Source organism: Drosophila nasuta, chromosome X, assembly GCF_023558535.2.
Source record: "Drosophila nasuta strain 15112-1781.00 chromosome X, ASM2355853v1, whole genome shotgun sequence".
NCBI classification, from domain to species: domain Eukaryota; kingdom Metazoa; phylum Arthropoda; class Insecta; order Diptera; family Drosophilidae; genus Drosophila; species Drosophila nasuta.
Window position 1 is genome coordinate 2811992 of NC_083459.1, and position 26369 is coordinate 2838360.

The 26369-nt window shown below is 37.6% G+C and overlaps 2 protein-coding genes across 7 annotated transcripts; one reads left to right on the forward strand and one right to left on the reverse strand.

Moving 5' to 3' along the window:
- Nucleotides 1–177: 177 nt before the first annotated feature.
- Nucleotides 178–26365, forward strand: LOC132796601 (ecotropic viral integration site 5 ortholog). 6 transcript variants are annotated; one of them, XM_060807836.1, is made up of 10 exons: nucleotides 178–691; nucleotides 16910–17110; nucleotides 17161–17466; nucleotides 17574–18609; nucleotides 18680–18794; nucleotides 19069–19086; nucleotides 19703–20364; nucleotides 20425–20542; nucleotides 20602–20700; nucleotides 22682–26365. In XM_060807836.1, exons 3-10 carry the CDS (start codon nucleotides 17247–17249, stop codon nucleotides 22817–22819), a joined length of 2406 nt encoding a protein of 801 aa, XP_060663819.1. In that variant the 5' UTR covers nucleotides 178–691; nucleotides 16910–17110; nucleotides 17161–17246; the 3' UTR covers nucleotides 22820–26365. The 6 variants fall into 6 exon arrangements, with proteins under 6 accessions (XP_060663819.1, XP_060663817.1, XP_060663816.1 ...); XM_060807834.1 differs by having other exon boundaries at nucleotides 178–707; nucleotides 16910–17466; XM_060807833.1 differs by having other exon boundaries at nucleotides 16910–17466.
- On the reverse strand, nucleotides 7639–12055 carry LOC132796036 (sphingosine kinase 2). The gene is made up of 2 exons (XM_060807050.1): nucleotides 11546–12055; nucleotides 7639–10543 (listed from the first exon to the last, which is right to left on the reverse strand). The coding sequence occupies exon 2, from the start codon at nucleotides 10485–10487 to the stop codon at nucleotides 8367–8369; it is 2121 nt and encodes a 706-aa protein (XP_060663033.1). The 5' UTR covers nucleotides 10488–10543; nucleotides 11546–12055; the 3' UTR covers nucleotides 7639–8366.
- Nucleotides 26366–26369: the final 4 nt, after the last annotated feature.

Genomic DNA, 26369 nt, shown 5'->3' on the forward strand with positions numbered 1-26369 from the left:
TACTATATATAAAAATAAAGAACAACAGAGACAAAGCACGAATTCAAATAGTGGCGGCTTCTTGTAACATTTTAGTATATTTTTAAGCAGCTCTGTAAACGTTGCATCATGCAGTATATTCTTGAAAGAAAAATGGTAAATTGATGTAATCGACGGTGCGGTCACGTTGCTCAGTTTATAAATTCAGCAAACATTGAAAACTTGAACGCCAAAGCGAAATACTTAATCAAAGATTGCGAATGATATTGTTTTTTGTTTTTGTTTTTTATCGGTAGCCGTAAGTTCAGCTACTACATGTATCAAGTGTATTAAATCAAAAGCAATTGGCTGATGTGCAATTGTGAAAAATACGAGGAAAAAGTAACACAACAACTTACACTCCAATAAGAAAATAATAGCCACCAGTGTGTATATGTATGCATGTATATGGGCTTGTGTTCGTTAGTGTGTGTGCGGCCAATCTGAAGAAGTGACGTTTACAACAAAAAAATAATCAAAATCGGTTCAAATTTTAAGTGAAATTTAATAAAAAAAAAATACACCTTGTCGTCTTACAACAATTTCATGGCAGTTGGATGTACATTTGATTAAAAAACCGACGACGTCGCGTTCGCTCGTCGTTCGTCTTGTCTGCCAATTTCGCCATCTTCGCTTAGAACACCAATAAGAAGAAGAAGAAGCAGATATAACGGTGAGTGCTGAAGCAGGTGTGTTTACTATTTACATATATATATTCTATGTACACACACACGCACACCCAAAATCAACCTACTGAAGCCCAAAGTAGTTTCAAATGTACATACATATGTATGTATGTATGTATGGTGTGTTTGTTAATAAAACGTCATCAAATTGCAAACTCGAAACTTTCTAGTTATACACGTCCAATAGAGTTGTTGCTGTGCTTTGTTATTGTTGTTTTATTTTTTGTGTGTGAATTTTCTCTTTTCGTTCGCTTTTAAACATCAGTTGCATTTGCTGATGTTTTTTTTTGCGCGCATTCATCAAATAGTTAACGGCAACAAATGCAAACAGTGGCAGCTTCCCAAATTCCAATTGGAGAAAATTCTGCTGCTACATTTCTTGTATGCCGTTTTTTTTGCTTTTTTATTTCATGCCCATTTCCTACCACATCAGCTGCTTTGTTGTCTTGTTGTTGTAACCTTGTATCTTTGAATTCAACTTCATCGGCTGCGTCTGCTCTAGCTCTCACTCGCTCTAACTCTCCAATCTCTAGCAGTTTGCTCGCTCGTTCGCTCTCGCTCTAGCTGCTCTTGCTCTCCACTCTGTGTGCGCGCAGCGCAGCGATGCCACCTTGCATGGGTGGTATGGTCATAAATGTACATTTGTACGTATGTACATGTATTTACATTCAAATGTACATACTTATGTATGGGTGTATAGTGCATATGTATGTGAATACGCCTCGCGTGCTTTTTGATATTCTTCTGTTTTTATTTATTTATGTATGTTCATGCTTCGCAGACAGCTTACACACTCATATACATACATATGTATGTGCTTGCAAGTGTATGCATAATTTGTTTAGAAGTTATAGTCTTTCTACCAACTAAATATGTACACACTGCTCTCTTTCTATGTATTTAGTGTGTGTGTATAGTTGATCTCTGTTGTATGTATTTGTTGTTGTCAAGTTATCTGCACAAGTGTTTCGAGCTGTTTTGCATATTATTATTGTACATAGATAATAATAACAACAAATTATGTAGGTGTGTTTTTTTGTCTACATTTTATTATAATTTTTATTGTTTTTAGTTGCTGTTGAAGCATTTTGACCTTCTCGAAAAGCCGCGAAAATATGTATGTTAAAAAAAAAAATAGAAGCGATTTGCACTTGAGAAATGAGCCACGTCTCTGTGTACATGTGTGCGTGAATGTGTGTGGGATAAACAACAGTAACATGGGCAACAATAAAGTAACACAACAATAAGCATTTGCTAATGTTGAGACGAAAAGTGGCAACGGCATCATGAAAACAAAAACAAAAACAAATTAGACATAATGACATACAAACATAAATGCATACATATGTATACAGGTGTCTGCAAATATACTCACACACACGCACACACGTGCATAATTGCCTTCTCCTCCTGCTCGTTGCAAAAAAAGACGTTGAAACGTTATGTAAAATGAGCAACAGCACAAAAACATCACAAAACAATAGCCGCCAGTTGCGCTAAAAGCTCCACTTGCCGCCTTCCCACTCTCTACCACCTTCCCTCTCCCCTTCACTCTATCTGTCTTTGTCTCTCTATCTCTCTCTCTGTCTCGCTTGCGCGGTGCCGCGTTACCAATTGTAGTTGGTGTTGTTATTGTTGCCAATCACTTCCAAATTGTTGTTTATTGTTGTTGACTTCTTGCAACGTTTGCAATGCATGTCAGACACATACAGCCAAACATAAATATATAGCGAAGTACATACATAAATGCGGATGTATGTATGTATGTACATAAAGTACGTGCCGGCATTTTAAAGCTGGCATTTTGATGAATTGCATTTTTTCGAACAATTTTCAGCTTTTTTGTGCGTTTTGACGTTTTATTTGCTGGAGTTGGAGTTGTTTGTGTTGTTGTTGTCGTTGTTGTTTTTGTTGTTGTTTTCGCCGTTGCCGTAACAGCGTTACAATTTTTCGGCCTCATTTTGATATGATCAATTTCATTAGCCTCTCTTGTTGCTGTTACATTTTGCTCTCTTTCAAACGATGCTGATGTCGCAATGTTGAACAGTGAAAGAGTGAGCGAGAGAGGGAAAGAGTGAGCAGAAAGGGGCCAACAAAGAGTGGGCGAGTGAAGGGAAGAGAGACAAAGACGTCTACAGACGTGTTGGAAATAATAAGAACACCATTTATCATCTATAAATACATATATGAGAACTTAATTGGTTCAAAACAATTGCTAGATTGAACAGTTTATAACAACTTTTTATCACATACAGCTGCGAAAGGCAAAAATCACAAAACTGTGCCACTTTTGCAATAAAATAAAATCGATCTTTTGTCGCAAATTGATCATAAATTTATTTGTCATATGTGCTTTAAAAATCGCTCAATGCGATACACGTAGTTTTGCTTAAGAATATTTTGTTGATGTTAATGAAAAGGCCTAAAAAAAAGTGTCATCAGAAATAATTGCACAACTATTTTTTTTTTTAATATGAATAAAAACTAAATAAAAATGCTGATGACCTTGCGGGCAGTTCATTTCCTATTGTTATCAGTTATAATATTAATGGAATAAATTATTTTATAGTTTATACTTTAAAATAGATCAGAATGGGCTAAAAAGTTTATATCCCATTTGGTCTACGTTTTATCGGGGGACGTGTTTGTAATACTTAAGTTGTCTCGTAAAATAATTGCAATAGTCATTATATGGATACGGTAATAACAATTAGTCTGCTTATTATGTAAGTAAGTATCGATGCAGTATTATTTGCATCCAGTAAAGTTTGAAATCTTGTTGTAAACATAATTTTGATGGTCAATTATTGAAGAGAGCAAATCGAAAATTCTAATGCACACACTTAAGCAAGTTCCAAGAAATAATGTTTGGAAACGGTTCTCATTATTTTGAACTTCACTGTACTCGACTCTCTAACAGATGTGTGGCGCATTTCCAAATGGTTATCGCTCTTGTTTGTTTGCTTGCAGTTTACAGTTTGCAGGTTGCTGTTGTTCTAGTTGTTTGTGTTCATGTAATAGCAGAAAAGTCCAGGGCGTCGCTTTATTTATTGTCCATTGATCGCAATACCCGCCCCCATTCATACATAAAGATACAGATACAGATACAGATGCAGATGCATTCTGTTTGTTCCATTAACTTGGATGCATCTGCACTTGAAGCGATAAAATGAAAAGCATAATGATGATTGTATTCAAATAGAACTAAAACAGCGCGTGCTTTTGTCTTTGATTGACAATTAAAACGCGCACTGCAATCGCTTTGCTGCCAGCTCGTCGCTATCTACTTCCACTTGTGCACACTTTCATACACAACTATGTATGTATATAGACCTATCTATATATGCATATGTATATGTATGTACACTTCCCCATTCTGTGGTGGCCGATACGTAAACTCATTAGCAGATACCATTAAGTTCCAGTTACTTTTGTAGCTCGTCAATTACCTTTTTTTTTTCAATTGCTTTTCTGCATTTTCTCTTTGACGTCTGGCACGTGATCATTCCCTCTCTCTTTGTATATAGTATATAGTATAGTATATAGTGTATAGTATATAGTATATAGTATATAGTATATAGTATATAGTATATAGTGTATAGTATATAGTATATAGTATATAGTATATAGTATATAGTATATAGTATATAGTATATAGTATATAGTATATAGTATAGTATATATAGAATATAGTATATCTCTGTAATAGCTTTATATCTCAAATGATAGCTAAAGTTACAATTGACAAACAAGTTATATAGTATTTTATATATAGTTTATAGTATATATTATTTCGTTTACTAAAACTATTTCCTATAATATTTAGTACATTGTTCTTGCATCTACAGAACATATACTAAAAAACAGTATATAGTATATTCTATATTGAATACAGTATATAGAATATATCTCAGTATATCCATCATATCTCAAATGACAGCTAAAGTTACCATTGACAAACAAGTTGACCAAGTTTCGGTATATAGTATTTGATATATAGTTTATAGTATATATTATTTCGTTTACTATTACCATTTCCTATACTATTTAGTATATTGTTCTTGCATCTACAGAACATATACTAAAAAATAGTATATAGTATATTCTATATTGAATACAGTATATAGAATATATCTCAGTATATCCTTCATGTCTCAAATGACAGCTACAGTTACCAACGACAAACAAGTTGACCAAGTTTCGGGGCTTGGTCAAGAACAAAGAGAGCGTGCGAGTGAGCGAGGGAAGTAAATGAAATTAGGTATGTTAATATGAGCTGACCAACTCAAGTCAAGTGTGGGCATGGGCATGGGCATGGGCATTTAGGGCGTGGCAAACGCACGTGACGAGCTCGAAAGCTGACGTCGTTACCACTTTAGCCACCGCTCCATAAGTTCGTTTTTAATTAGGTTAAAATAATATCCGTGCTCTTAACGCATATGACGCCCTTTAAACTTGAGGGGAATATTAAAAATAGATTTGCATTTCGCACGTTTCTGTTAACCACAGAGAGCTTTGACATTTCATTGCACCACAGTAACAATAAAAAGAGTAATTCAACAACGACAACAATTCAGTTGGAAATGAAAACGAGTATTGTAAGTATTCGATTATCAGAACAAATAAAGCGAATGAAATTGACAAAATAAATACAAAAAAATAAAATGCTGAAAAGCAAATTAAACAACCTGATACTAAAAACCATCGCATGGCGAATGCATTATTCATCTCAACTTTCAAAAAAATGTCAAACGCAAGCGCGGCGTTTTAAACTAGCAGATATCCTCTAATTAAGGCAAGTCATCATTTTCATAGATGTATAACTAATAAACTATAGTTTTATTGTGACCGACTGACTGACTTATCACAATAAAATGATGTATATTTATTTTTATTTTAACCGCAATTCCGTAAAGATTGTCTGTAAAAATAGAAACAAATATACCCAGTCTGCAATTGCAGGGTATCGCTGAGAGCGCACACAGATAAAGAAGAAAAAAAAGCGGCAGCTAAACAAAAGTTAAAGCTTCAGTCACCGTCAACGTCGCTGTCGCCCGTCGCCAGCAGGTTTCTGACTAATTCCCACACAATCTGCCTGCAGATTCAACTGGGTGACGATGGTGAAAGAATGGAATGGAAATGTTGAAAGAGCTATGTATGTATGTATGTATGTATATGCGGAGGGGCAGGGGCAGGGGCAGGCCGACATTTTTAGATGGGAAACTGGCAGCCGCCGAATGAAATGCAATTTGTAGGCACACATATTTGAACGTTTATTAAACAATATATTAGCTGGCCAATACAAATGTGCAACTCTATAATCGCATTTCTATTTTTATGTCTTTACAAATTTAGTCGAATGTGTGCACGTGTGTGCGTGTGTCTGTGTGTGTGTGTGTGACTAACTCGAGTGGCTACTTGAAACCGCATCCGAAATGAATTCAAGTCGTGTTAGCTGGTTTTATATTTATTTTGTTTCCTTCGTTTTTTTTTTTTGCTTCATTCTTGGCTGCTGCCGTTAAGTTTTGGGGCCAGCCAGACACACACATGTGTGCGGTGTATGTTGATGTATGTATAATTTATGAATGAATCAGACTGGAAATAAGTGTGCCTACACACTACTCACATACACACACACACGCATACATACGTATATGTGAATATATAGACAGCTGACTCGCGCGCTCATCAAGTATAAAGCACACTTTAAAAACTCATTTCAAATGTGGCATCTTGAAAGAAAACTAACTATACACTGTGTTGCCCAGATCCCACTTGCCACTTGCTACTTGCTACTTGCAGCATGTTAATTATTGCCTACATCGTGATGGTCCCATTAATTAACAATTATTGTACATACGTACACAGAAGCTCATGCATCTGTGAGTTGTCGTCGTGTTCGCCCCCAGTCGACGGCGTATACGTATTATTATATTTTGACCTAGCCTAAAAGTATGCTACACTTTTTGAGCAACTTATTAAATTGTGTACAGTGGCGTCCATAATAAGTGTACTACATATTGCAGCTGCTCTAAAAAGACGTTAATATATAAATAATTGCGCTCGATAGGGATTACACTGGCGTCTAGAATAAGTGTACAACATTTGGGATTTTCCCTCCAACACAAGTTTGGTTAATTATTTTAACAATTTTGAAAGTCAACGTTAAATACATGTTTGCAAAACTTAGCAATATTGTTGTTGACTTGTGGTTTTTAGCTGGATTTCAACTGGATTTTAAATTTAAAGTAAGTCACCAAGTTGAGCAACTTTCATTTGCCAGTTCGTTTCTTAGTGTGATATTCGAAAAAAAAGATTCCAAATTGCTCAGCAGATTAGCATTGCAGTTGAGCCGTCGCCGTCGTCATTTGCCATAAATCCCGAAAATTGTTGTTTATCTGATGCGAACGCAAATTGTTGCTAACTAAATGTGAAAAGAGTGAAGCCATTAAGAGCACTCGACCATTGGCCCCAGTGTCGAGCTCTGGGCACTGATATCTCTTCAAAATTTTCGAATGGCATTCAATAATGTGTTTGCACAATATGTGGACACAGGTAGAACACACACAATGAGTATATACTTACCGTTCATACATTTGGACATTTGTAATGATAATAAAGATAGGGCTGCAGTGGATTTTGGCAGCAAATCCCATTGTGAGCTTTATGAGCTCCAATCTGCGCCATATAAACACCAATCTAATCGACAACAAAACAAAAAAATAGAATTGCAGCTGATGGATGACAGGAGAGCTGACTTAAGTGCGGGTATTATTAAATAACCAACAGTTATGTGGTATCAAAATAAATAATTCGGGTTTGCCTTGAAGGCCTGTTAATTGCCCCAGCCTTTTTATTTGTAATACGCCAGATTTGATTCGATTAATAAATAATAAAAAAAAAAACGGAATAACTCAATTTATTTTTCAACCAACTCTTTAATTATGTGCATGAAAGCGATATTGTTTATCAGCTGAAATTATATATCTTTACATTTATTAAGAGTCTTGAACAAAATTAATACTTTTATCGACATTTCTTAGTTGTTTAACACGAAGTTTAGGCTATTAGGACAGTTGCTTAACATTAAATGTTGTTTGATCACTGTTATTGCTCAGGCTGTTAATTAATTAACATTTGCTTAACATAGTTGGCAACCGTTAACATTGTGTAACGCTTTAGTTTATTTTTCTGTTATATCTTTGTTCAGCAAATAATTAACAGTTGGCTGTCGATCTTTACCTTTAATATTAATAGTCTTGAGCAAAATTAATACTTTTATCGACATTTCTTAGTTGTTCAACATGAAGTGTTAAATTGTTGAAGATTAGGCTGTTAGGACAGTTGCTTAACATTAAATGTTGTCTGATCACTGTTATTGCTCAGGCTGTTAATTAATTAACATTTGCTTAACATAGTTGGCAACTGTTAACGTTGTGTAACGCTTTACTTTATTTTTGGGTTATATTTTTGCTTTAAAAATAATTAACAGTTGACGCTTCGATAAAAGTAGTAGATAAAAAAAAGAAAAAAAAATTAAATACAGTCTTAATCGATTAGTCAAGTGCATTATCGAACTACACACATTCACACACACACACTTACTCACACTCACACATTGATAGGTGAAAAGAAACGTAGGAAAAAAAAAAAGAAATGAACTCATTGCCCCGTTGTGGTCATTACATTGATCAGTCCCGGAAATACTTCAGCCTGTATGGGTCCGTAGTCCACACGCTCGCCATCGATGGTCAGAATACCGTTGTTGCCACTCGGCTCAATGCGAAATGCTGTCACGGGGACGACAAGTATGTGGGGATCCTCCGGCTCGGGCAGATGGGTGCCATTGTGCATGCTGAGCAGAAAATTGAGTAACTGCGATCGACCGACGCCCGCCCGAATGATCACCAGATAGATGAGGCCATCGTTCAACTTGGAGTCGGGGGCAAAGAAGCAATCGGATGCCAGGTGCGTTGTGTACGCGGCATGCACCATCACATAGTCGCCCTCCTCACAGATCCAGCCCTGTTCCGCCGGCAAAGGGAGCTGCAGAGCGGGCATCGTGCCTGTCGGCACCAGCTGCATGAACTCGGCATTCGCGGCCTCGATCTTCTGGGCGACACTCAGGCGGCTGCGATTGGAGCGTGTGCTGTTGCCACCCATCGAATAGTAGGCGGTGCGACGCGACACCGCCGAGTGCCAACTGTCGGCGTTTTGTCGATAAATCGACCGATCGGTCATCGACAGTGCATCCGCAAATTGATCTTGATCCTGATCATTGTCATCGTCACGCAGCTGCACATCGTCGAACTCATCTGGCAGATCCTTGAACTCGCTGATGGGACGATGTGATGCTGGAACGGGAAGCGATCGACGGGCCAGCGATCGATTTGTGCTACGGCTCAATCGCAATTCGGCTTCCGCTTGCGCTTGCGCTTGCGAGGGGCGAGGTGAAGGCACTTTTTCGGGAGTGGTTGCTGCTGCTGTCTCCTTTTGCTCCTTTTGCGGCAAGTAGAACAACTTGCCGCGATAGGTGCGCAACGTGATCAGACGCTTGATCGCCCAGAGCGTGAAGCGTTGGGCGCCAATCGAACGCAGACGCTCGCTTTCGATATCAATGTCGGCGATCAGACCCCAGCCGATCGATAGGAACGAATACATCACAAAGTGCTTGTCACGGTGACTCAACTCGACGCGCACCACATCCATCGGCGTGGCACGTCCCGCCACACAGATGAGTGTGGCATGCAGTATGGGCTTGGGATCGTACGGTTCGTTGCAGTGATGCGCAATGCTCTTGGCCAGACCATTGCCCGATCCGCAGGGTATGATGCCCAGCGATAGTTCCCGGCACGCGCGTCGCCAATCCATGCGCTCCATCAGCCCATTCAGCACCTCATAGAAGAGGCCATCGCCCGAGGCAACCACTATGCCCGCATAACGCTCGAGGAGGTCCTTGCGGGAGCGCACAAACTCCAGAGCGTACTGCGGATGCGTTGTGATCTGCAGATCGTATTGGGCCTCCGCTTCGCGCAACAGTGGCGCCACCTGCTTTTGGAACAACTCCCGACCCTTGCCCGATCCGGACTTGGGATTGAGAAGTATCAGCAGCTTTTTGCCCTCGGTCGAGGTGCCGCTGCGCTGTTTATACTCCCTGATTGTGCGATGCCAGCGCTGCGCTGTGGCCAGATTCTCGGCGTAGACATCGCTGGAGCGAAAGCGTAGAATGCGCAGCGTTTGCACGCGTCGCAGCGGCTTCTCCTTCTTCAGATATGCATAGATATAGAGATAGGCGCTCTTGTCGCCACTCGCCGTCTGTTTTCGGTTCGACTTTTTACTCGGAGGCGATTGATCTTCCGGTAGCTCGACATCGTCCTCTTGTATCTGCTTGCTGGGATTCTTGCAGGAGTTGAGGCCGCCGCGTGCGCGCTTCTTGAGACGCGGTCCGCAGCTGGATCCGATGATGTCCTCGATCCTTATCAGCTGCTCGTTGATGTGATCCTGTTGTGTGGTCTCGCGACGCAAGTAGACGCCATCGATGCAAAGTTTCACCTGGATTTTAATGTTTTGTTTCCGTCTGCGATTCTCCACAAAGAAGATTTCACTCAGTTCATCTTCTTCTCTCTCGCTGGGTGGCGTCGCAGTTCCCGTTTCCGTTTCCGTTGGCGTTGGCGGTGGCGGTGTGGCGGGTGCTTCGAATGTTTCCTGTTGTTGTAGCTGATGCTGATGCTGCTGCTGCTGTGTTGCAGTTGTTGCTGGAGTTGCCGCTGCCTTGGCTGTCATTGTGTTTTGCTAATAACTGCTGCGTGTTTTACAACCCGCAGCAATTAAGCTTGAACCTGTTGCGATGACACACAAAGCAAAAACCATCAAAAGTCGTTAATAAACACGCTTGCTTTGTTGCCCAAAACGGACTGCGAATGCTTCCGAATGTTGCTTGTCTTAAAAAAATATACTAAAAGTGGAGTTTTTGTGAGTAATATTTATAGCAGACGCTCAAGATTTGAAGTATGAATGTTTTTAAAACAAAAAAAGTATATAAAAATACTAAAATACTAAATGAGCAGTTTTGCCAGCAATATTTGAAGTATGAATGTGGATTGTCTTTAAAACAAAAATAAGTATATAAAAATACTAAAAGATAGGGTTTGTCAGCAATATTTATAGCAGACGGACACGTTTTGCTGGTCTTTAAACTAAAATAAGCATATACAAAATACTAAGAGAATACTAAAACTGAAAAAGTAGATGAAGAATACTAAAAGAATACTAAATATGAATTTTGTTAGCAAGATTTATAGCAGATGGACAAGATTTGAAGTATGAATGTTGTTTGACTTTAAACCTAAAATACTAAAAGAGGAATTTTTGTCAGAAATTTTAAACTGAAATAAAAATAAAAAAGAACGGACGGACAAGATATGAAGTATGAATGAAGTCTGTCTTTAAATTTGAAATAAAGATTAATAAAAAGAAGAACTTTTGTCAGCAATATTTATAGCAGACGGACAAGATTTGAAGTGTGAATATTGATGGTCTTTAAACTAAAATAAAGATTAAAAAAATACCAGAAGAGGAGATTTGAAGTATGACAACAAATGCGGCACAGACACCCGGCAGACGAAACGAAGAACGCTTATCAGTTGTACTCACTGATCAAGTAGCTGCCTTATTATAGTAGAGTACTACTATATAGTATGTATGTATGTGTATGTGTGTCTGCCACTTGTTGCATTCGCAATAGCCAGACGAGCAACAATCGCATGAGCCACAAATGCAAAAGACGCAGACGCAGACGCATTTAGCCTTGGCTTTTGCTTTGTTTTCGTTTACTTAATTACCTTTTGTTGTTGTTTTTGTTGTTGCTTTGCTTTTTCGCGTGTTTCGCGTATTTCGTTAGAGTTTCTTTTGCTTTTGTTGTTCGTCGCTGTTGTTGTTGTATTATTTATATTATTATTTGTTGTAGGTTTGCTTTTCTTTTCGTTTTATTAGCTATCCGCTGCGTGTTTCACGCTCCTGTCTGCTCGACTCCACGTATCTCCACGTACTGAGTAAACTAACCTTATTTCATATTGGCTTTTTTGCGATTTGATTTCACACACACACACACACACGCCCACACACACACATACACTCGCGGCGGGTGTGTTTGTGTTGTGTTTGTTGTTTCGAAATCTAATCAACACGTATCGTAACGTATCGTTGACTGTGTCGATGTTGCTTGTCGCTTCCACCATACACATACCCACTATTAAGCGCTCTCCCTCTCTCTCTCTCTCTCTCTCTTTTGCTGCTCTCCTTTAGCATTCAAATTTTTTTCCTTTGTTGCGACGATGTCTAAGCCGACGACGACGACGACATTGAACCGCATTCACAAACTGACTTCGACTTTGAATTTGTGCAAATGCATTTTATATGACAAGCGTTCATGCAACGTTTCCCCCTTTTATCTACCTCCTCTCCCCCCCCTCAGCTATTTGCCTTTATCATCATCATAATGTTGTTTATTGTTATTATTATTGTTTTCATTTTTTTTTTTTTGTGTGTGTCTGGTTCTCAGTTTCCACTTGGCTTCATTCACGGAAATGTTTGTCCGGCCGGCAGCAAGCGCTTGATTGATCTAAACACGACAATTTTTGTGTGTTCTGTTCTAGCAAAAAAAACAACAAAAAAAAGCAAAACAAACATATCAAAATAAATGCGAAAAGGACTTGATCAACTGCAAGTCTTGCTTTATTACTTCTGCTAATGACTGCAAAAGTATTTAACATTTCACACAAACTGGTATTTTTATGGCTTAAAAGAAGATGTAATCAACAGATAATTAAATGTTGGGACAGCTGCAAAAATTAAAGAATGAGCTTGGGAGATATTTTTTTGAAACTTTATTTAATTACATATCATCTGTAGAGTATTGTATACCCATTGGTTATTTATTTAATATAGGGTGTGTATTTAGATTTATTTTAAATGTCTGTCTTGACACTCTTAAGGCATGCGTCCTTTGTATACCCCATTTGCTGGACACTGCAGAGTATCAATCTTATCACTTATCAGCTTTTTCTCCTCTCTCTCTCTCTCTTGATATCAATTTCATTGAGAGTTCAATCGCACAATGATTTTTCTTTTATTTATCACTTGTCTTATCGTTTGTTATGAACTTGCTTTATTTTTCTAAAAATTTCACATTACGTCAAGTATTCGCAGGCTGTTTAGTCATCCATACCCCACCTGAGCATCGAAATGTCTACAGGGTATGAGTATGCCGTTAGTCGTCTCTCCTGCTCTGCTCGCTCTTCGTTCCCTATTGCTGTTAGCCATGCACCCATTCAAGCCCCCTTAACAAGCTGCCTACGTGTGTGTGAGTGAGTGCGCGACTGTGTGTGTGTGTTAGTGTGTGTGTGTGGGAGGCAACAAGTGTGTAATTGCTTTAAACGATATTACCCATAGACGACATTGCGACATCGGCGAGCGTTGGCGACTTTAGGTCATACGCCAGGCATATCGATCAGTATGTACTTGTTTCACACACACACACACACACACACCCCACATACACACACACACACACACACACTTACACCATAAGATAAGCTGTCGAACTTAACTTTAGTTAACTGCGTGTAAATATCATTCGATATATCTTACTTTTATTTATTTTTGTTTGTCTGTTTGTTTTGTTTGCTGCCCATTTCTCATTTTGATAAGAACGCGCTTATTATTATTTCTTTTTTTTTTGTTTATTCACTTGGCTTCTTGTGCATTACAATCGCTTCATTGTTTGCTGTCAGCAGACATGCTTCTTTGACACATTGTCTCTCTCCCCCCCCAAAAAACAAAAAGAAAACAAGTCCAACACCTTATTCCATGTAAATGAAAGTTCTCTGTCAGTCTGATTCAGCATAATCCTTCGCTTTTGCTTCCACCAAAATGTTGACGCACCTGTCACTGCATTTAGTCACAAGTCATTTATGGACATTTGATATACGCAACATATTTATTAATTTCATCGAGTGTCTTCTGCCTCATGGGGGGAGACAAAATTTTTTATACCCGCTACCCATAGGGTAGAAGGGTATTATAACTTTGTGCCGGCAGGAAATGTATGTAACAGGTAGAAGGAGGCATCTCCAACCCTATAAAGTATATATATTCTTGATCAGAGTCAACAGCCGAGACGATCTACCCATGTCCGTCTGTCCGTCTGTGTGTCTGTCCGTCCGTCCGTATGAAACACTAGATCTCAGAGACTATAAGAGATAGAGCTATAATTTTTTTCGACAGCATTTGTTATGTTTGCACGCAGATCAAGTTTGTTTCAAATTTTTGCCACGCCCACTTCCTCCCCCGCAAATCAAAAAAATTGAATAACAAGCGTAATTTTAAAGCTAGAGTTATGAATTTTGGTATATACAATAATTACTATAGTAGTTATGATTCCTGAAAATCAGATAAAAATTGTGGAAGTTATTAAAGAAATACTTTTGTATGGGCAAAAACGCCTACTTACTAGGGGTCTGAGTTGCTTTGGCCGATAATCTGGTCCATTGTGCCGTCTATGGTATATTTTAAATGGTGTACTATATCGATATACCAAACATATCATTTGGTATATTTTTAGTTTTTTTTAGTGTTTTCGGTATATTTTGAAAATGATACCGCAATATTTTACCTTTATTAAAAATGGGTAGCGGGTATCTCACAGTCGAGCACACTCGACTGTAACTTTCTTACTTGTTTTGTTTTTTATTTTGTGTTTCTGCGGTGTGGTGTACTTTGAACTATAGAATTGGAATACACCTACTTAGAGTGCGAGTACATTTGTGATATAGTAGTTCTATTATTATTATTTATTAAATACGTTTTTGTTTTTGGTTTTTATCAAATTATAGCATAATGATTGCGCAAGTCACAATGTGCGGGGGCGTTATTAGGAAGGAAATTTATTATACGTTAAGCTCACAGCTCACGATTATAATTCATTGATGAAGAACAGAATTTAGTACGCAGTAATTGTCTAGATATCTAATGAAATTCAATTAGCCAGTGATATTTTCACTTGGTTAACAAATTTCAGCTCTGTAAACCGAACACGTTTCGCAAATAATACAAATTGATTCAAGATTGAGTTCAAGCTTAAGTCAAATGCCTCTGCCAAGTCAAGTCTTTACATATTATATTATCCAAGCATGACTAACACATTTGTAACATGTGTGTCAAACCTTATGGCTATTAAAAGCAGTTCTCTATATTTAATATATGGTATACTATATAAAAAACAAACTATAAAAATAATTGCAAATATTTTTGGGAATTTGAAATATTTTTAACAATTAGAATTATTGAGCGAGTTGCTGTAACTATTGAAATAGTAATAAGTTTTGTCGAAATGTGAATTTACATTTACAAATTTACAACAATTTATTATAAATCGTGTTAAATTGTGTTAATATTTAAAAAAAAAAATGCCATAATATTGTTTGAGGAATTGGTGGGACTTGATTTTTGATCAGAAATGAGGTTTATTGAAATTCTAATTAGGAAGATGTAAATTAATATAATAAATATGAAATAGTTGTAAATTTAGCTGTGAAATTTAAAAATTCCATAAATGCATTATTCATTAAGGAAATAAGCAAACAAAGACAAATAAGACAACAAATGTAAAATCGAATATAAAATATGACAAAATTCTCAAGAAAAAATACCAAATTATACCAAATGCCGTATTTGGTATAACAATATACTATTAAATTGAAAATGTCCCATCGATTATAAAATATGTCAATATTGCCAACCAAATTAACTAATCCGACTTCAGCAGCCGTTTTTTTTTGTCACATAAAACCATTTCTTACTTATACAATTTTTTCCTGATCGCAGCCATGAATATTAAAGTTATAATCGTTAAATCTTTAATAATACATTTCTGAAAAGTGTTTTCAGTTTATAGAATTGTAAAATTAATAATTGGACCACAAAAAGTAAAAGCAATGAGGCTTGGCAAAAATCTAATTTGCAATAAAAATGTATAAGAAATTTCACATTATATTAAACTATTTTTGTATCTATATATAATATAATTTATACAAAAGAAACGAGCAAGACGAAACAATTGTCGTCAGTTTAGTTAATAATTGCAGCTCAACATTTGTATAGAAAAGAGGCATGTGAATATGAAGAATCATCAAATCACTGAATCATTAAAAAAGTGAGCAAACAAAGCGAATGCAATTAGTTTATCGAATTGTTTAATAAATTGCATTCAATTTTGATTGCATTAGCTTACTTTAACTGACATCAATCGATTGTCGTTAGCTCTTGCAGTTGTCCTTAGAGGGGCTTCCATTGGCATTTATCGATTCTTATTGGTGTCAGCTGAACATGAAAATAATGTTGTTTACTTTGGCAGTTCCCTTGGCGATTCCCTGACCATCAAAATTGACAATGCGGTCAGGGACACTTTTGTGACAACGCCCCGTTGCCTGCCGTCCGCCCTCACTCGATGCATACCAATGTGGACCATTCCGATGTACTGGGTATCTATCGGATTGATGTATCTGATGGATACTTGGCGTATATGTAGACAGTTGTTAATAGTTAAATGCGAGCTGAGGCGTGAGGCGAAGCGAGGCGACGTAAAAGCCCAGACGGGTTTTCTGTCTCTGCTTTTTGTTATTGTATTCTTTTATTTTATTCATTTTGTATTTGCTTTGTTGTTGTTGTCATTTTTGTTTTGTTTTGATCCATTTCTTTTTGGGTCGCACGACTCAAAACAACACACACACACACACACACAAAATACACAAGTTAAACTTTAACTCTTATTCTTTGTCTTATTCACTCGCACTCACGCACTCATATTCACATTGATACATTCACATTCACTCTGTTTGCATGGATTGTATAGACATACATATTCATGCTGCTCAGTTTGAGTTTATCAAGCCATAAGCAGATAGGGAAATGTATAATTCAGTTCAACTTGACGTCTGTCAGTCTGGTGTTTCGATAAGTGCGCTTAACTTGTCAATTTCCACTATTCTACTATACGTACATCTCACTCTACATACATTGTACATACTTATACATACATAATTACATACAAGTGTATGGTTGTATGAAAGACCCCATTAATTTTGATCGACTTGAATTGTTATCAATAAATGCCAAGTGCCAATGTGTTTTGCTTGAACTGCTTACAGAGCGCAAAGTGCTGCGACGAGGAGCTGAGCTGAGCTTAGCTATGCATCATCCACGGAGCTATCGTTGAGATCACCCCAAAGGGATAACAGTCAGCAGCAGTCAGCGCAGCATCACAGCATTGAATCACAGCCACAGAGATCACAGCGATAACCGAGTGCAAGCAGCAACAACGAGTAGCGAGAAGCACAAAGAGCAAAAGAGCAAGTAACGAGTAGCGAGTAACGATTAACGATTAACGAGTAATCAACAGCGTGCAACCAGTAACGAGTAAGGAAGAACAGAGCAGCCCGCCAAAAGGCATATTGGTTGGTTGAGGTGACGTGTCAACATCAGAAAATGACACTGACCACAACCACAACACCCCCGGATAGCAGTAAGAAAATGGATGTGAAGGTCCTAAGCGGTGAAGAGAATCTACCCACATCAGAGATGGATCTGCTGGCCAAACTGGAGGCTGCCAACAAGCTGATCGAGAGCGATGCCAAGAGCCTCAACTCGCTGCACTCCACGCACAGTCGCAAGAATTCCGACACGAGCCAAATTAGTCTAACATCAAGTGAGTAGGCTTTCCTTTCATTTTGTTTGTACATATGTTTGTGTGCTTATTTAGTATGCCAATCATGCATTACTCACCTGTTGTATATTCAATTTTATCAAAATTAGGCGGCAACTCGGTGGCCGAGGAGGACATCTGGACGACCTGGGCATCCATATTGAATGACTGGGAAGGCGCCTTGAAGCGCAAAAATCCATGTGTACGTGAATTGGTGCGCCGCGGCATCCCGCATCACTTTCGGGCGATCGTGTGGCAGCAGCTGAGTGGCGCCGCCGATGCCGATAAGAAACAGTATGCGGAATACATTAAGGCGACGTCCGCTTGCGAGAAAGTGATCAGACGCGACATAGCACGCACCTATCCGGAGGTGGATTTCTTCAAGGAGAAGGACGGCCCCGGCCAGGAGGCGTTGTTCAATGTGATCAAAGCGTATTCGTTGCACGACCGTGAGGTTGGCTATTGCCAGGGATCGGGCTTCATTGTCGGTCTGCTGCTGATGCAAATGCCCGAGGAGGAGGCGTTCGCCGTGCTGGTGCAGATCATGCAACAGCATCGCATGCGTCACATGTTCAAGCCATCGATGTCGGAGCTGGGACTGTGCATGTATCAGCTGGAGAATCTGGTGCAGGAGCAGATACCCGATATGCATATACATTTCCAGCAGCAGGGCTTCCAGACCACCATGTATGCGTCCAGCTGGTTCCTCACCCTATACACGACCACGCTAAATGTGAACCTCAGCTGCCGCATCATGGACGTCTTCCTCAGCGAGGGCATGGAGTTCATATTCAAGGTGGCGCTCGCGTTGCTGCTGACGGGCAAGGAGTCGCTGTTGTGCCTGGACATGGAGGCGATGCTCAAGTTCTTTCAAAAAGAGTTGCCCGGCCGTGTCGAAGCGGATCCGGAGGGTTTCTTCAATCTCGCCTATTCGCTCAAGATCAACACGAAGCGCATGAAGAAAATGGAGAAAGAGTATCAAGACTTGAAGAAAAAGGAACAGGAGGAGATGGTCGAGCTGCGGCGATTGCGACGCGAGAATTGTCTCCTGAAGCAGCGCAACGAGCTGCTCGAGGCCGAGAGCGCCGAGCTGGCGGATCGTTTGGTCCGTGGCCAAGTCTCGCGTGCCGAGGAAGAGGAAACCAGGTGCGTTCGATAGTACACTTCATTTCAATTTTGTAAATTGTAACTTGAATTTTCCTCTCTTGGTTGACAGCTATGCGATTCAAACGGAGCTTATGCAGCTGCGACGTTCCTATCTGGAGGTGTCGCATCAGCTGGAGAATGCCAACGAGGAAGTGCGTGGTCTCAGTCTGCGGCTGCAGGAGAATGTAAGTAATCTCTCGCTTTCGCTCTATCTCTCTCTCTCGAGATCCCTTCTGTTGTTTTGTGACTAAAGTGTGAGGAGAAATTATGACGACATCGAGAAAGTTACGTTGTTAATCATTATCTGTCTTTCTTTCTATTCTGTTTCTGTTTCTTATGGTTATGGTGCTTTAACACACACATATTTACACAAATCTATACAAATTCAAATGATAAATACAAAAAAAAAACGAAAAAACACTATGAAATACAATATATAATTTGCGCAACGCATCGCAGAACGTTTCAATCGATAGCGTAAGTATTGCAAGGCTCTACGACAAAACAAAAAAAAAATACAAATTATTGTACATAGTTATACTACATATATATTTTTAGTTATGTGCATTGTTGTTGTTGTACATCGCGAGGTCTATAATCTAGACGACGACGACGTATACAGTTATTTTGCATGTTTTGTTATCGTTGCCCCATTGCTGTCCATACGACATACGACATACGACATACCATGCCGAAGTACATTAGAGATATTGTTGACTACTATTAACCCGTACATGTGCGTGCTTTTTAATAATTATAATAATACCATTCTCTCTGTATAACTACTTGTACTACTATGCATTTAATTAGTCAACAAGCGAACTATCGCTACTATCGATAACTTTACTAACAAACACATTTCAACAATACTAACTAGTTTTTACTCGCTAATTTAAAAAAGTAAATTGAAATATTATTTGAAATCTGAATACGACGGACGAGCATGTTGTCCTCATCAAGTTCTGCAAGCGTATAGTTAAATATTAGTAGTTAATAACTATCGATAAATATCGTTAGACATTTGCATGCAAAGCTCCATTCACAAAAGCAACTGCAACATTTTAATATGACCTGCTTTCGTCCTCGCATTTAGAACAACTCGCGACAGTCATCCATCGATGAGCTGTGCATGAAGGAGGAGGCGTTGAAGCAGCGCGACGAGATGGTCTCCTGTCTGCTGGAGGAGCTGGTCAAGGTGCGACAAGGCTCCGCCGAGAGCGAGGATCAGATACGCAATCTGAAGGCCAAGGTCGAGGAGCTGGAGGAGGATAAGAAGACGCTGCGCGAGACCACGCCCGACAATTCGGTGGCCCATCTGCAGGACGAGCTGATTGCCAGCAAATTGCGCGAAGCCGAAGCCTCGCTATCGCTCAAGGATCTCAAGCAGCGCGTGCAGGAGCTGAGCACACAGTGGCAGCGTCAATTGGCCGAGAATCAGCGCAATGAGCACACCGCTGCCTCGGTGGATTCCACGCCCAAGAAACTCTTGACGAATTTCTTCGACAACTCGAAGAGCACCGAGCACACGCAAAAGCTGGAGGAGGAGCTAATGACGACGCGCATACGTGAGATGGAAACGCTCACCGAGCTGAAGGAGCTGCGACTCAAGGTTATGGAGCTGGAGACACAGGTGCAAGTGTCCACGAATCAGCTGCGTCGTCAGGACGAGGAGCACAAGAAGCTTAAGGAGGAGCTCGAGCTTGCCGTCACCCGGGAGAAGGAGCTGGCCAACAAGGCGCGTGAACAGCAACACAGGTTTGTCGTCTGCAAATGCTAATTAATCGACAGCAACTCAATTTGAAATGGTTTCGGCAGATACTCGGATCTGGAATCTCGCATGAAGGATGAGCTGATGAATGTGAAAATCAAGTTCACCGAACAGAGTCAAACGGTTGCCGAACTTAAGCAGGAGATATCGCGACTGGAGACAAAGGTTTGCCATTACAAATTCAATACAATTTTTGATTGATTGATTACATTTGTGATTTGCAGAACTCGGAAATGCTGGCCGAGGGTGAGCTGCGCGCCAATCTGGATGATTCGGACAAGGTGCGCGACCTGCAGGACAGGTTGGCTGACATGAAGGCGGAGGTTCGTATTGTGCAGAGCTTCTGTCAGACTGACTGCACTATGCGCAGTTGTTATCCTTACTTCGTTTCTGTTTCGGCTGTTTATTTTTACGGTTACGGGCTTTTACCCAAAAACAAAACAACAAGAAATATATATATATGTATATCATATACGCTGCGCACCCAAAAGAACCAATTACGCTGACCGTGTACATACTTCTAACACCTCTCACATCCACACACATACACTTCCGACTGCAACACACTCCTGCACCCACAACAACAACACCAACTACAACAAAGCGCAATCAAAACGTGGCAATCCGATTGGAAACATGCTAACTGCTTTTCAGCCCGCCCTCTAAAATCAACAAAAACAACAACAACGCTTACGTGTGGCAGTTGAAAATAACTCGAGAAAGCTTTCCCTTTTTTTTTTCGCTTTACCTTTGTTATTTTTTTTACTTTTTTTGTTGGGTACTTTGTAACTGCTCAAGATATTAATCTCGTTGTTTCTCATTGAATCTCTCTTTCTTCACACCATAAAAATCAAAAACAAACACGAACAATACAACACACAATATGATAAACGCTGTGTTGGCGCTCTCTCTAGTATCCCACGCCAATAACCAGCCCCGACACTGAACCGTGGAAATGGATAAGCTAAGCTAATCGATCACATAAGCAAAATAACTACAACTAAAAAAAAAAAGAAAACAAAAATAATAAGACGAAGTAAAGAAAACCAACATTTAAAGTAACAGCAAAGCCATCATACAATAACAAAACCAAAAAGTAAATTCAACACACACAAATTAACAACGGCAACCAACAAATACGAAAACAAATTACGACCGCAAGCTAATATCAGGTGTCTATAAATTCATCCCTTACTTCCTCCCTGCCATTTGTTTAGATAGTATTATTGTTTATGCCTTAGTATTTAGCATAGTTCATGGCTAGAGTGTTCCTCTCTCTCTCTCTGTCTCTTGCTCTCTCTTTCTAGTTGGCTTAACTACATAAAATTGATGTAATGTTAATATGCATGCCTTCTTCCTTTCTTCTATACATACATGAATATTAATTATGCATGTTAACCGAGTTAGTTATTTTACTTAATTTATATTGCATGCCAAACCATTGAGATAATTTCGTATTTGTAAATTATACATCTATAAAATTGATTTGCTGCCCAGTTCAAATTGACGGATCTTCACTGTACTTACTATCATTCATTGTCTTATCAATTTGAAATTTATCAAGTTTACCGCTTGCTTGCCAGCTTTAATTCATTCCATTATAAAGAGCAACTGCTCTGCTATGAGCTAAAGAGCTCTTTACGTTGTTTAACGTAAAATTGTCTTGCTTAGCAAAGACAACAACCATTTTATCGAAGTCTAAACTCTTCACTTTCATTACCGAATCGTGAAATATTCAAATGAAAACTTTAGTACGGAAAAATTTGATTACATACAAAGTTTTGACACACTTTGATTTAAATGAGCGATTAACAATTAATATATGTATTTTTTAATCTCTGAATCAATGAAGAGTGAAGCTGGGAAATCATAAAACTATTACAATTCAGTTTCACAAAATGTAATGCTAATGTATGCCTATGTAAATAGGCTTTTCGCTTTAAAATTTTGAAATTTCCATTTATTATTGCCTTATAATTCCCATAATTGTTGCCTTAATTAGAAAGTAGTTTTATTGTTATTAAACACAATTCATTTTCATTTCACATTAAGCTCTTGAAATTCTCACAGTACTACTAAAGATAGATTCATTTGTATATGTCTAACTCTATATTCGTATTCTCGTAACACTCACATAGCTTTAGCATGCACAACACACGCAAACACTCACTCATACACACACACACAAACACACTTTCATATACACGTAGTGCACCTTCTACATACAAGTAATATATATACAAATACAAGATACAAGCAAAAATAAAGGTCACTAACCGGACAACATTTCCCCATGCTGCACAGTTGACGGCACTGAAAAGTCGCGGCAAGTTTCCGGCCACAAAGCTACGCAGCGCGTCCATACAATCCATCGAATCGCAGGAGATTGACTTCAGTGATCTCAATATGGTGCGTCGCGGCAGCACCGAGCTCTCTACATAATATACGGCGCAGCAGGCGATCGAGTCGAGGATGGATCAGAAGCGGAAACACAAACGGAAACAGCAGCAGCAAAAGGACACACACCACAAGCATCCTTTGGAAGAAATGATAACGAATTATATCTACACAATGATACGCATTAACCATAGGCATCGATATCTATATATCTATATAGTACTTTATATGCATATGCATCTATGTATTATTAGAGGCATGGACATGTTTTGCTTGTGGGTGAGTTCGAAAAGTGCCCGGTCATAAATCGACAAAAAACAAAAAAAAAACAGAAAAAAAACACGAAAAGCAAAAAATTAGTTGAAATTCAATTAAAATATTACCTATTTATATAAAAAATATTGATATACATAATTACCTATGTTTTAAACAACAATTACACATTATTATTACAATTATTATCATAATTATAATTACAATTATATTTTAATATTAATATTGTATTTTTTTTTTTGCAAAAAGTCTTTGTATGTATATTTATATGTATATCGCTGTTATGTTTAAACAACAACAACAACACAAAATTAAGAGCAAATACCACTAATATTTATTTATTGATATGTATAGTTTTTTTTTTCCTTCTTGTTTTCTCTCTGTCACATTCATACATATACAATTATTAATTATACTATATAATACACAATAACGATACATATGTATTTTACTTGCAAGTATTGTATCTACATTTAAATGCAAATGATGGATTTTATGTACCCCCAAAAAACACACTTTTAATGTAAGTTTTAAAATCAAAACAACAAAAAAGAAAAATCAGCAAAGCAAAAAAAAAAAAGAAACACAATAAGTAAAAATATGTGAGTTTTAAAAATATCTTTTTTGATGTATTTATGTGAAACTCGCAGTCGAAAATGTTTTTTTAATTTTGTGTTTAATCTTCAAGCTATGTGGAAAATATATGTAGAACGATATTTGCTGATATTTCGATAACATAAAAGAAAAGAAACGGAAAAAATATTGTCACACATGTCCGTAACGAATTTGTAACTCCTCATCATGTAGTAAACTAAGTTTTGACGTAATATGTGTGTGTATCCTACAGAAAACCTTCTCTAGACCCTAACAAATCGATAAAACAGGTTTAACGATAAAAGCAAAACAAAAACGAAGTGCGAAAATCAAGCGAATACGTTTTTATTATTTTAGTAATGTTCAAAAACATGTAACAAGCGTTGCCAAATTAAATAACAAAACATGAAAAACAAAAAAACCAAAATCACGAAAAACTATTTGAAATAGTTTGCGAACCAGAACCTCGAGACAATGCAATTGATTGCAAAAAACTCCCCTTAACTTAACGATATTGAGATACGATATTCGATTAATCCCCCATATACATATAATAATTGATATGATATGATATGATATAGTATGATATTGATATTGATATCTGATTACAGCGCATCAATTACTTACTTACAGAGTTAGTTACAGTTGCCTGTTGCCTAATCCACGGCTCCAATCCAACAATTTGGCAGCTGCCTCAAAACTTAACACAAAAAATCGAAATTAAGAAACAATGACAACAAGAAAGATAATTATAATTATAAAAAGTATGAAAAGAAGAAGCGTTGTATGTACATTTTAGGTTGAGCTGTTTTCCAAGTGCAATAATTCAATTTAATTCTCTTAATTATTATCGCTATATACAAATATATATATATATTTTTTTGCATTAGTTTCTAAGCATTGTTTTTAGTTTTTTTTTTACGTTTTCATATCTGTTTGTTACAATCTGTAAAAAAATGCAAGAATAAGAATGAAACTAAAGTCATACCGAATATATTCTTATGCAGCAAACGCGCTTCCACAACTAAGTGAACGAACGGAAAAAACACTGAAATCCAATGGATAAATCGTAAATCGTAATCTTTTATTTTGCACTACACATGACAAGACCATATATACATACATACATACATATACATATGTAGTAAATACTTCTGCACAATAGAATACAATGCATAGTTTTAAGTCGATCGAATGTGTCTCAAATCTCGATGTATCAGTTATGCAGAGATCCACATACAGACGCCTCCTAAACATTGCACAAAAATAGAGAGAGAGAGAGAGTTATAGAGTGAAGAAAGTCAATTCCTTGTAACACAATTTTGCAATAGCTTCCAAATTTTTGTACTAAATTAGAGATCGCATTTTATATATTGTAGAGAATTCCCGTTCCAATGACGATGTGCGTCAGTATTAACGCGTGAAATGTGTTCCAAATAAAATATCGCAAAATATTCCATTCAAAGATTTGCTTCCGATGACTTCGAAGCGCACATTCCCACAATGAAATCCAACGACATTCACAAAACAAAGTTCCTTCTCTTTCGCGCGCACTCTTCTCTCTCACTCTTTTACTCTTACTTTAAAGTGCAGAGTGCAATATTTTAGTGAATTTCGTATGTGGCATCAACAATTCGCAAAAGAGAGCAAACATTGTGTATTAATAATGGCGCACAAACATCATATTGAGTTTTTATTTGCATTGACACAAAGGAATTTACATCAACCGAAATAAATAGTTAATAATGGACAAACATATCTCTGTAAAGCACTTAACTACCATATGTACTTATATATGTATATGTACGATACGATATTTGAATAAACAGCGTTCGCAATCACAAAACTTCATTAAAAGCCTCAGTTGGATTTGTGAAGTGTCTTTTGATTAATCACTTACGGAAATTTCCACAAAAACAAAAGAAAGAAAACAAAATCATCATCGGGTTCATTAACAATTTGTGTTGTTTATTGTTAATTGCAAAATTGCTGTAATGACAGTGCATATAATTTGTGCATATGGTATACTGAAAATACAAAAATATACATAATATAATATAATACGATATTTAAATGAATTCGACTTCCAACAACAACTTTATATTAATTTGTATTGATTTACAATTATTGCCTTGTTTTCTCATTTTATGTTTGTTTGTTGATATTATGGAATGATTTTTTACCTTGTTTATTGTTACTTGACATACAACTACACACACACACACACACACAACAAATACACTGAGAATATTATCTAAGTAAGAATTGACAATTTTGAAAAGTTTGTTTCACACTCTACAAATGAACATGATAATTACATTTGTAGCAAATACTATTGAACTATTGTGTTGTAATTGTTCCAAAATTTATATAAACGATAAAGCCCAAATAAAGTTGAAGACACACGTAGTACTCGTATACATAAAATACAAACAATACAACAATACATACAAATGCCATTATGGTGTTAATAACTAAACTAATCAAACAATTTTCGTGGACCGTTGTTTAAAAGCAACAAGCAAACAACACTTCGATTCAACACAATTTACAACAAGGCTCCGGCCAGCAAATTAACAAAGAAAAGAAAAAAACAAAACACAACAAAAAAAAGAATGATAAATATTGAATGCAAAATGCAAATGATTCATATACATTTTAGTATAAATAAATCACAAGGATATATACATACATACGAGTAAATAAAAATTGTAGAAAAAAAAATCAA

Coding starts and splice junctions, on each gene's coding strand:
- LOC132796036 (XM_060807050.1), bottom strand. CDS start 10,487: ATGACAGCCAAGGCAGCGGCAACTCCAGCAACAACTGCAACACAGCAG.
- LOC132796601 (XM_060807834.1), top strand. CDS start 17,247: ATGACACTGACCACAACCACAACACCCCCGGATAGCAGTAAGAAAATG. Junction 17,467..17,573: donor CCAAATTAGTCTAACATCAA/GTGAGTAGGCTT, acceptor TATCAAAATTAG/GCGGCAACTCGGTGGCCGAG. Junction 20,543..20,601: donor TATCGCGACTGGAGACAAAG/GTTTGCCATTAC, acceptor TGTGATTTGCAG/AACTCGGAAATGCTGGCCGA.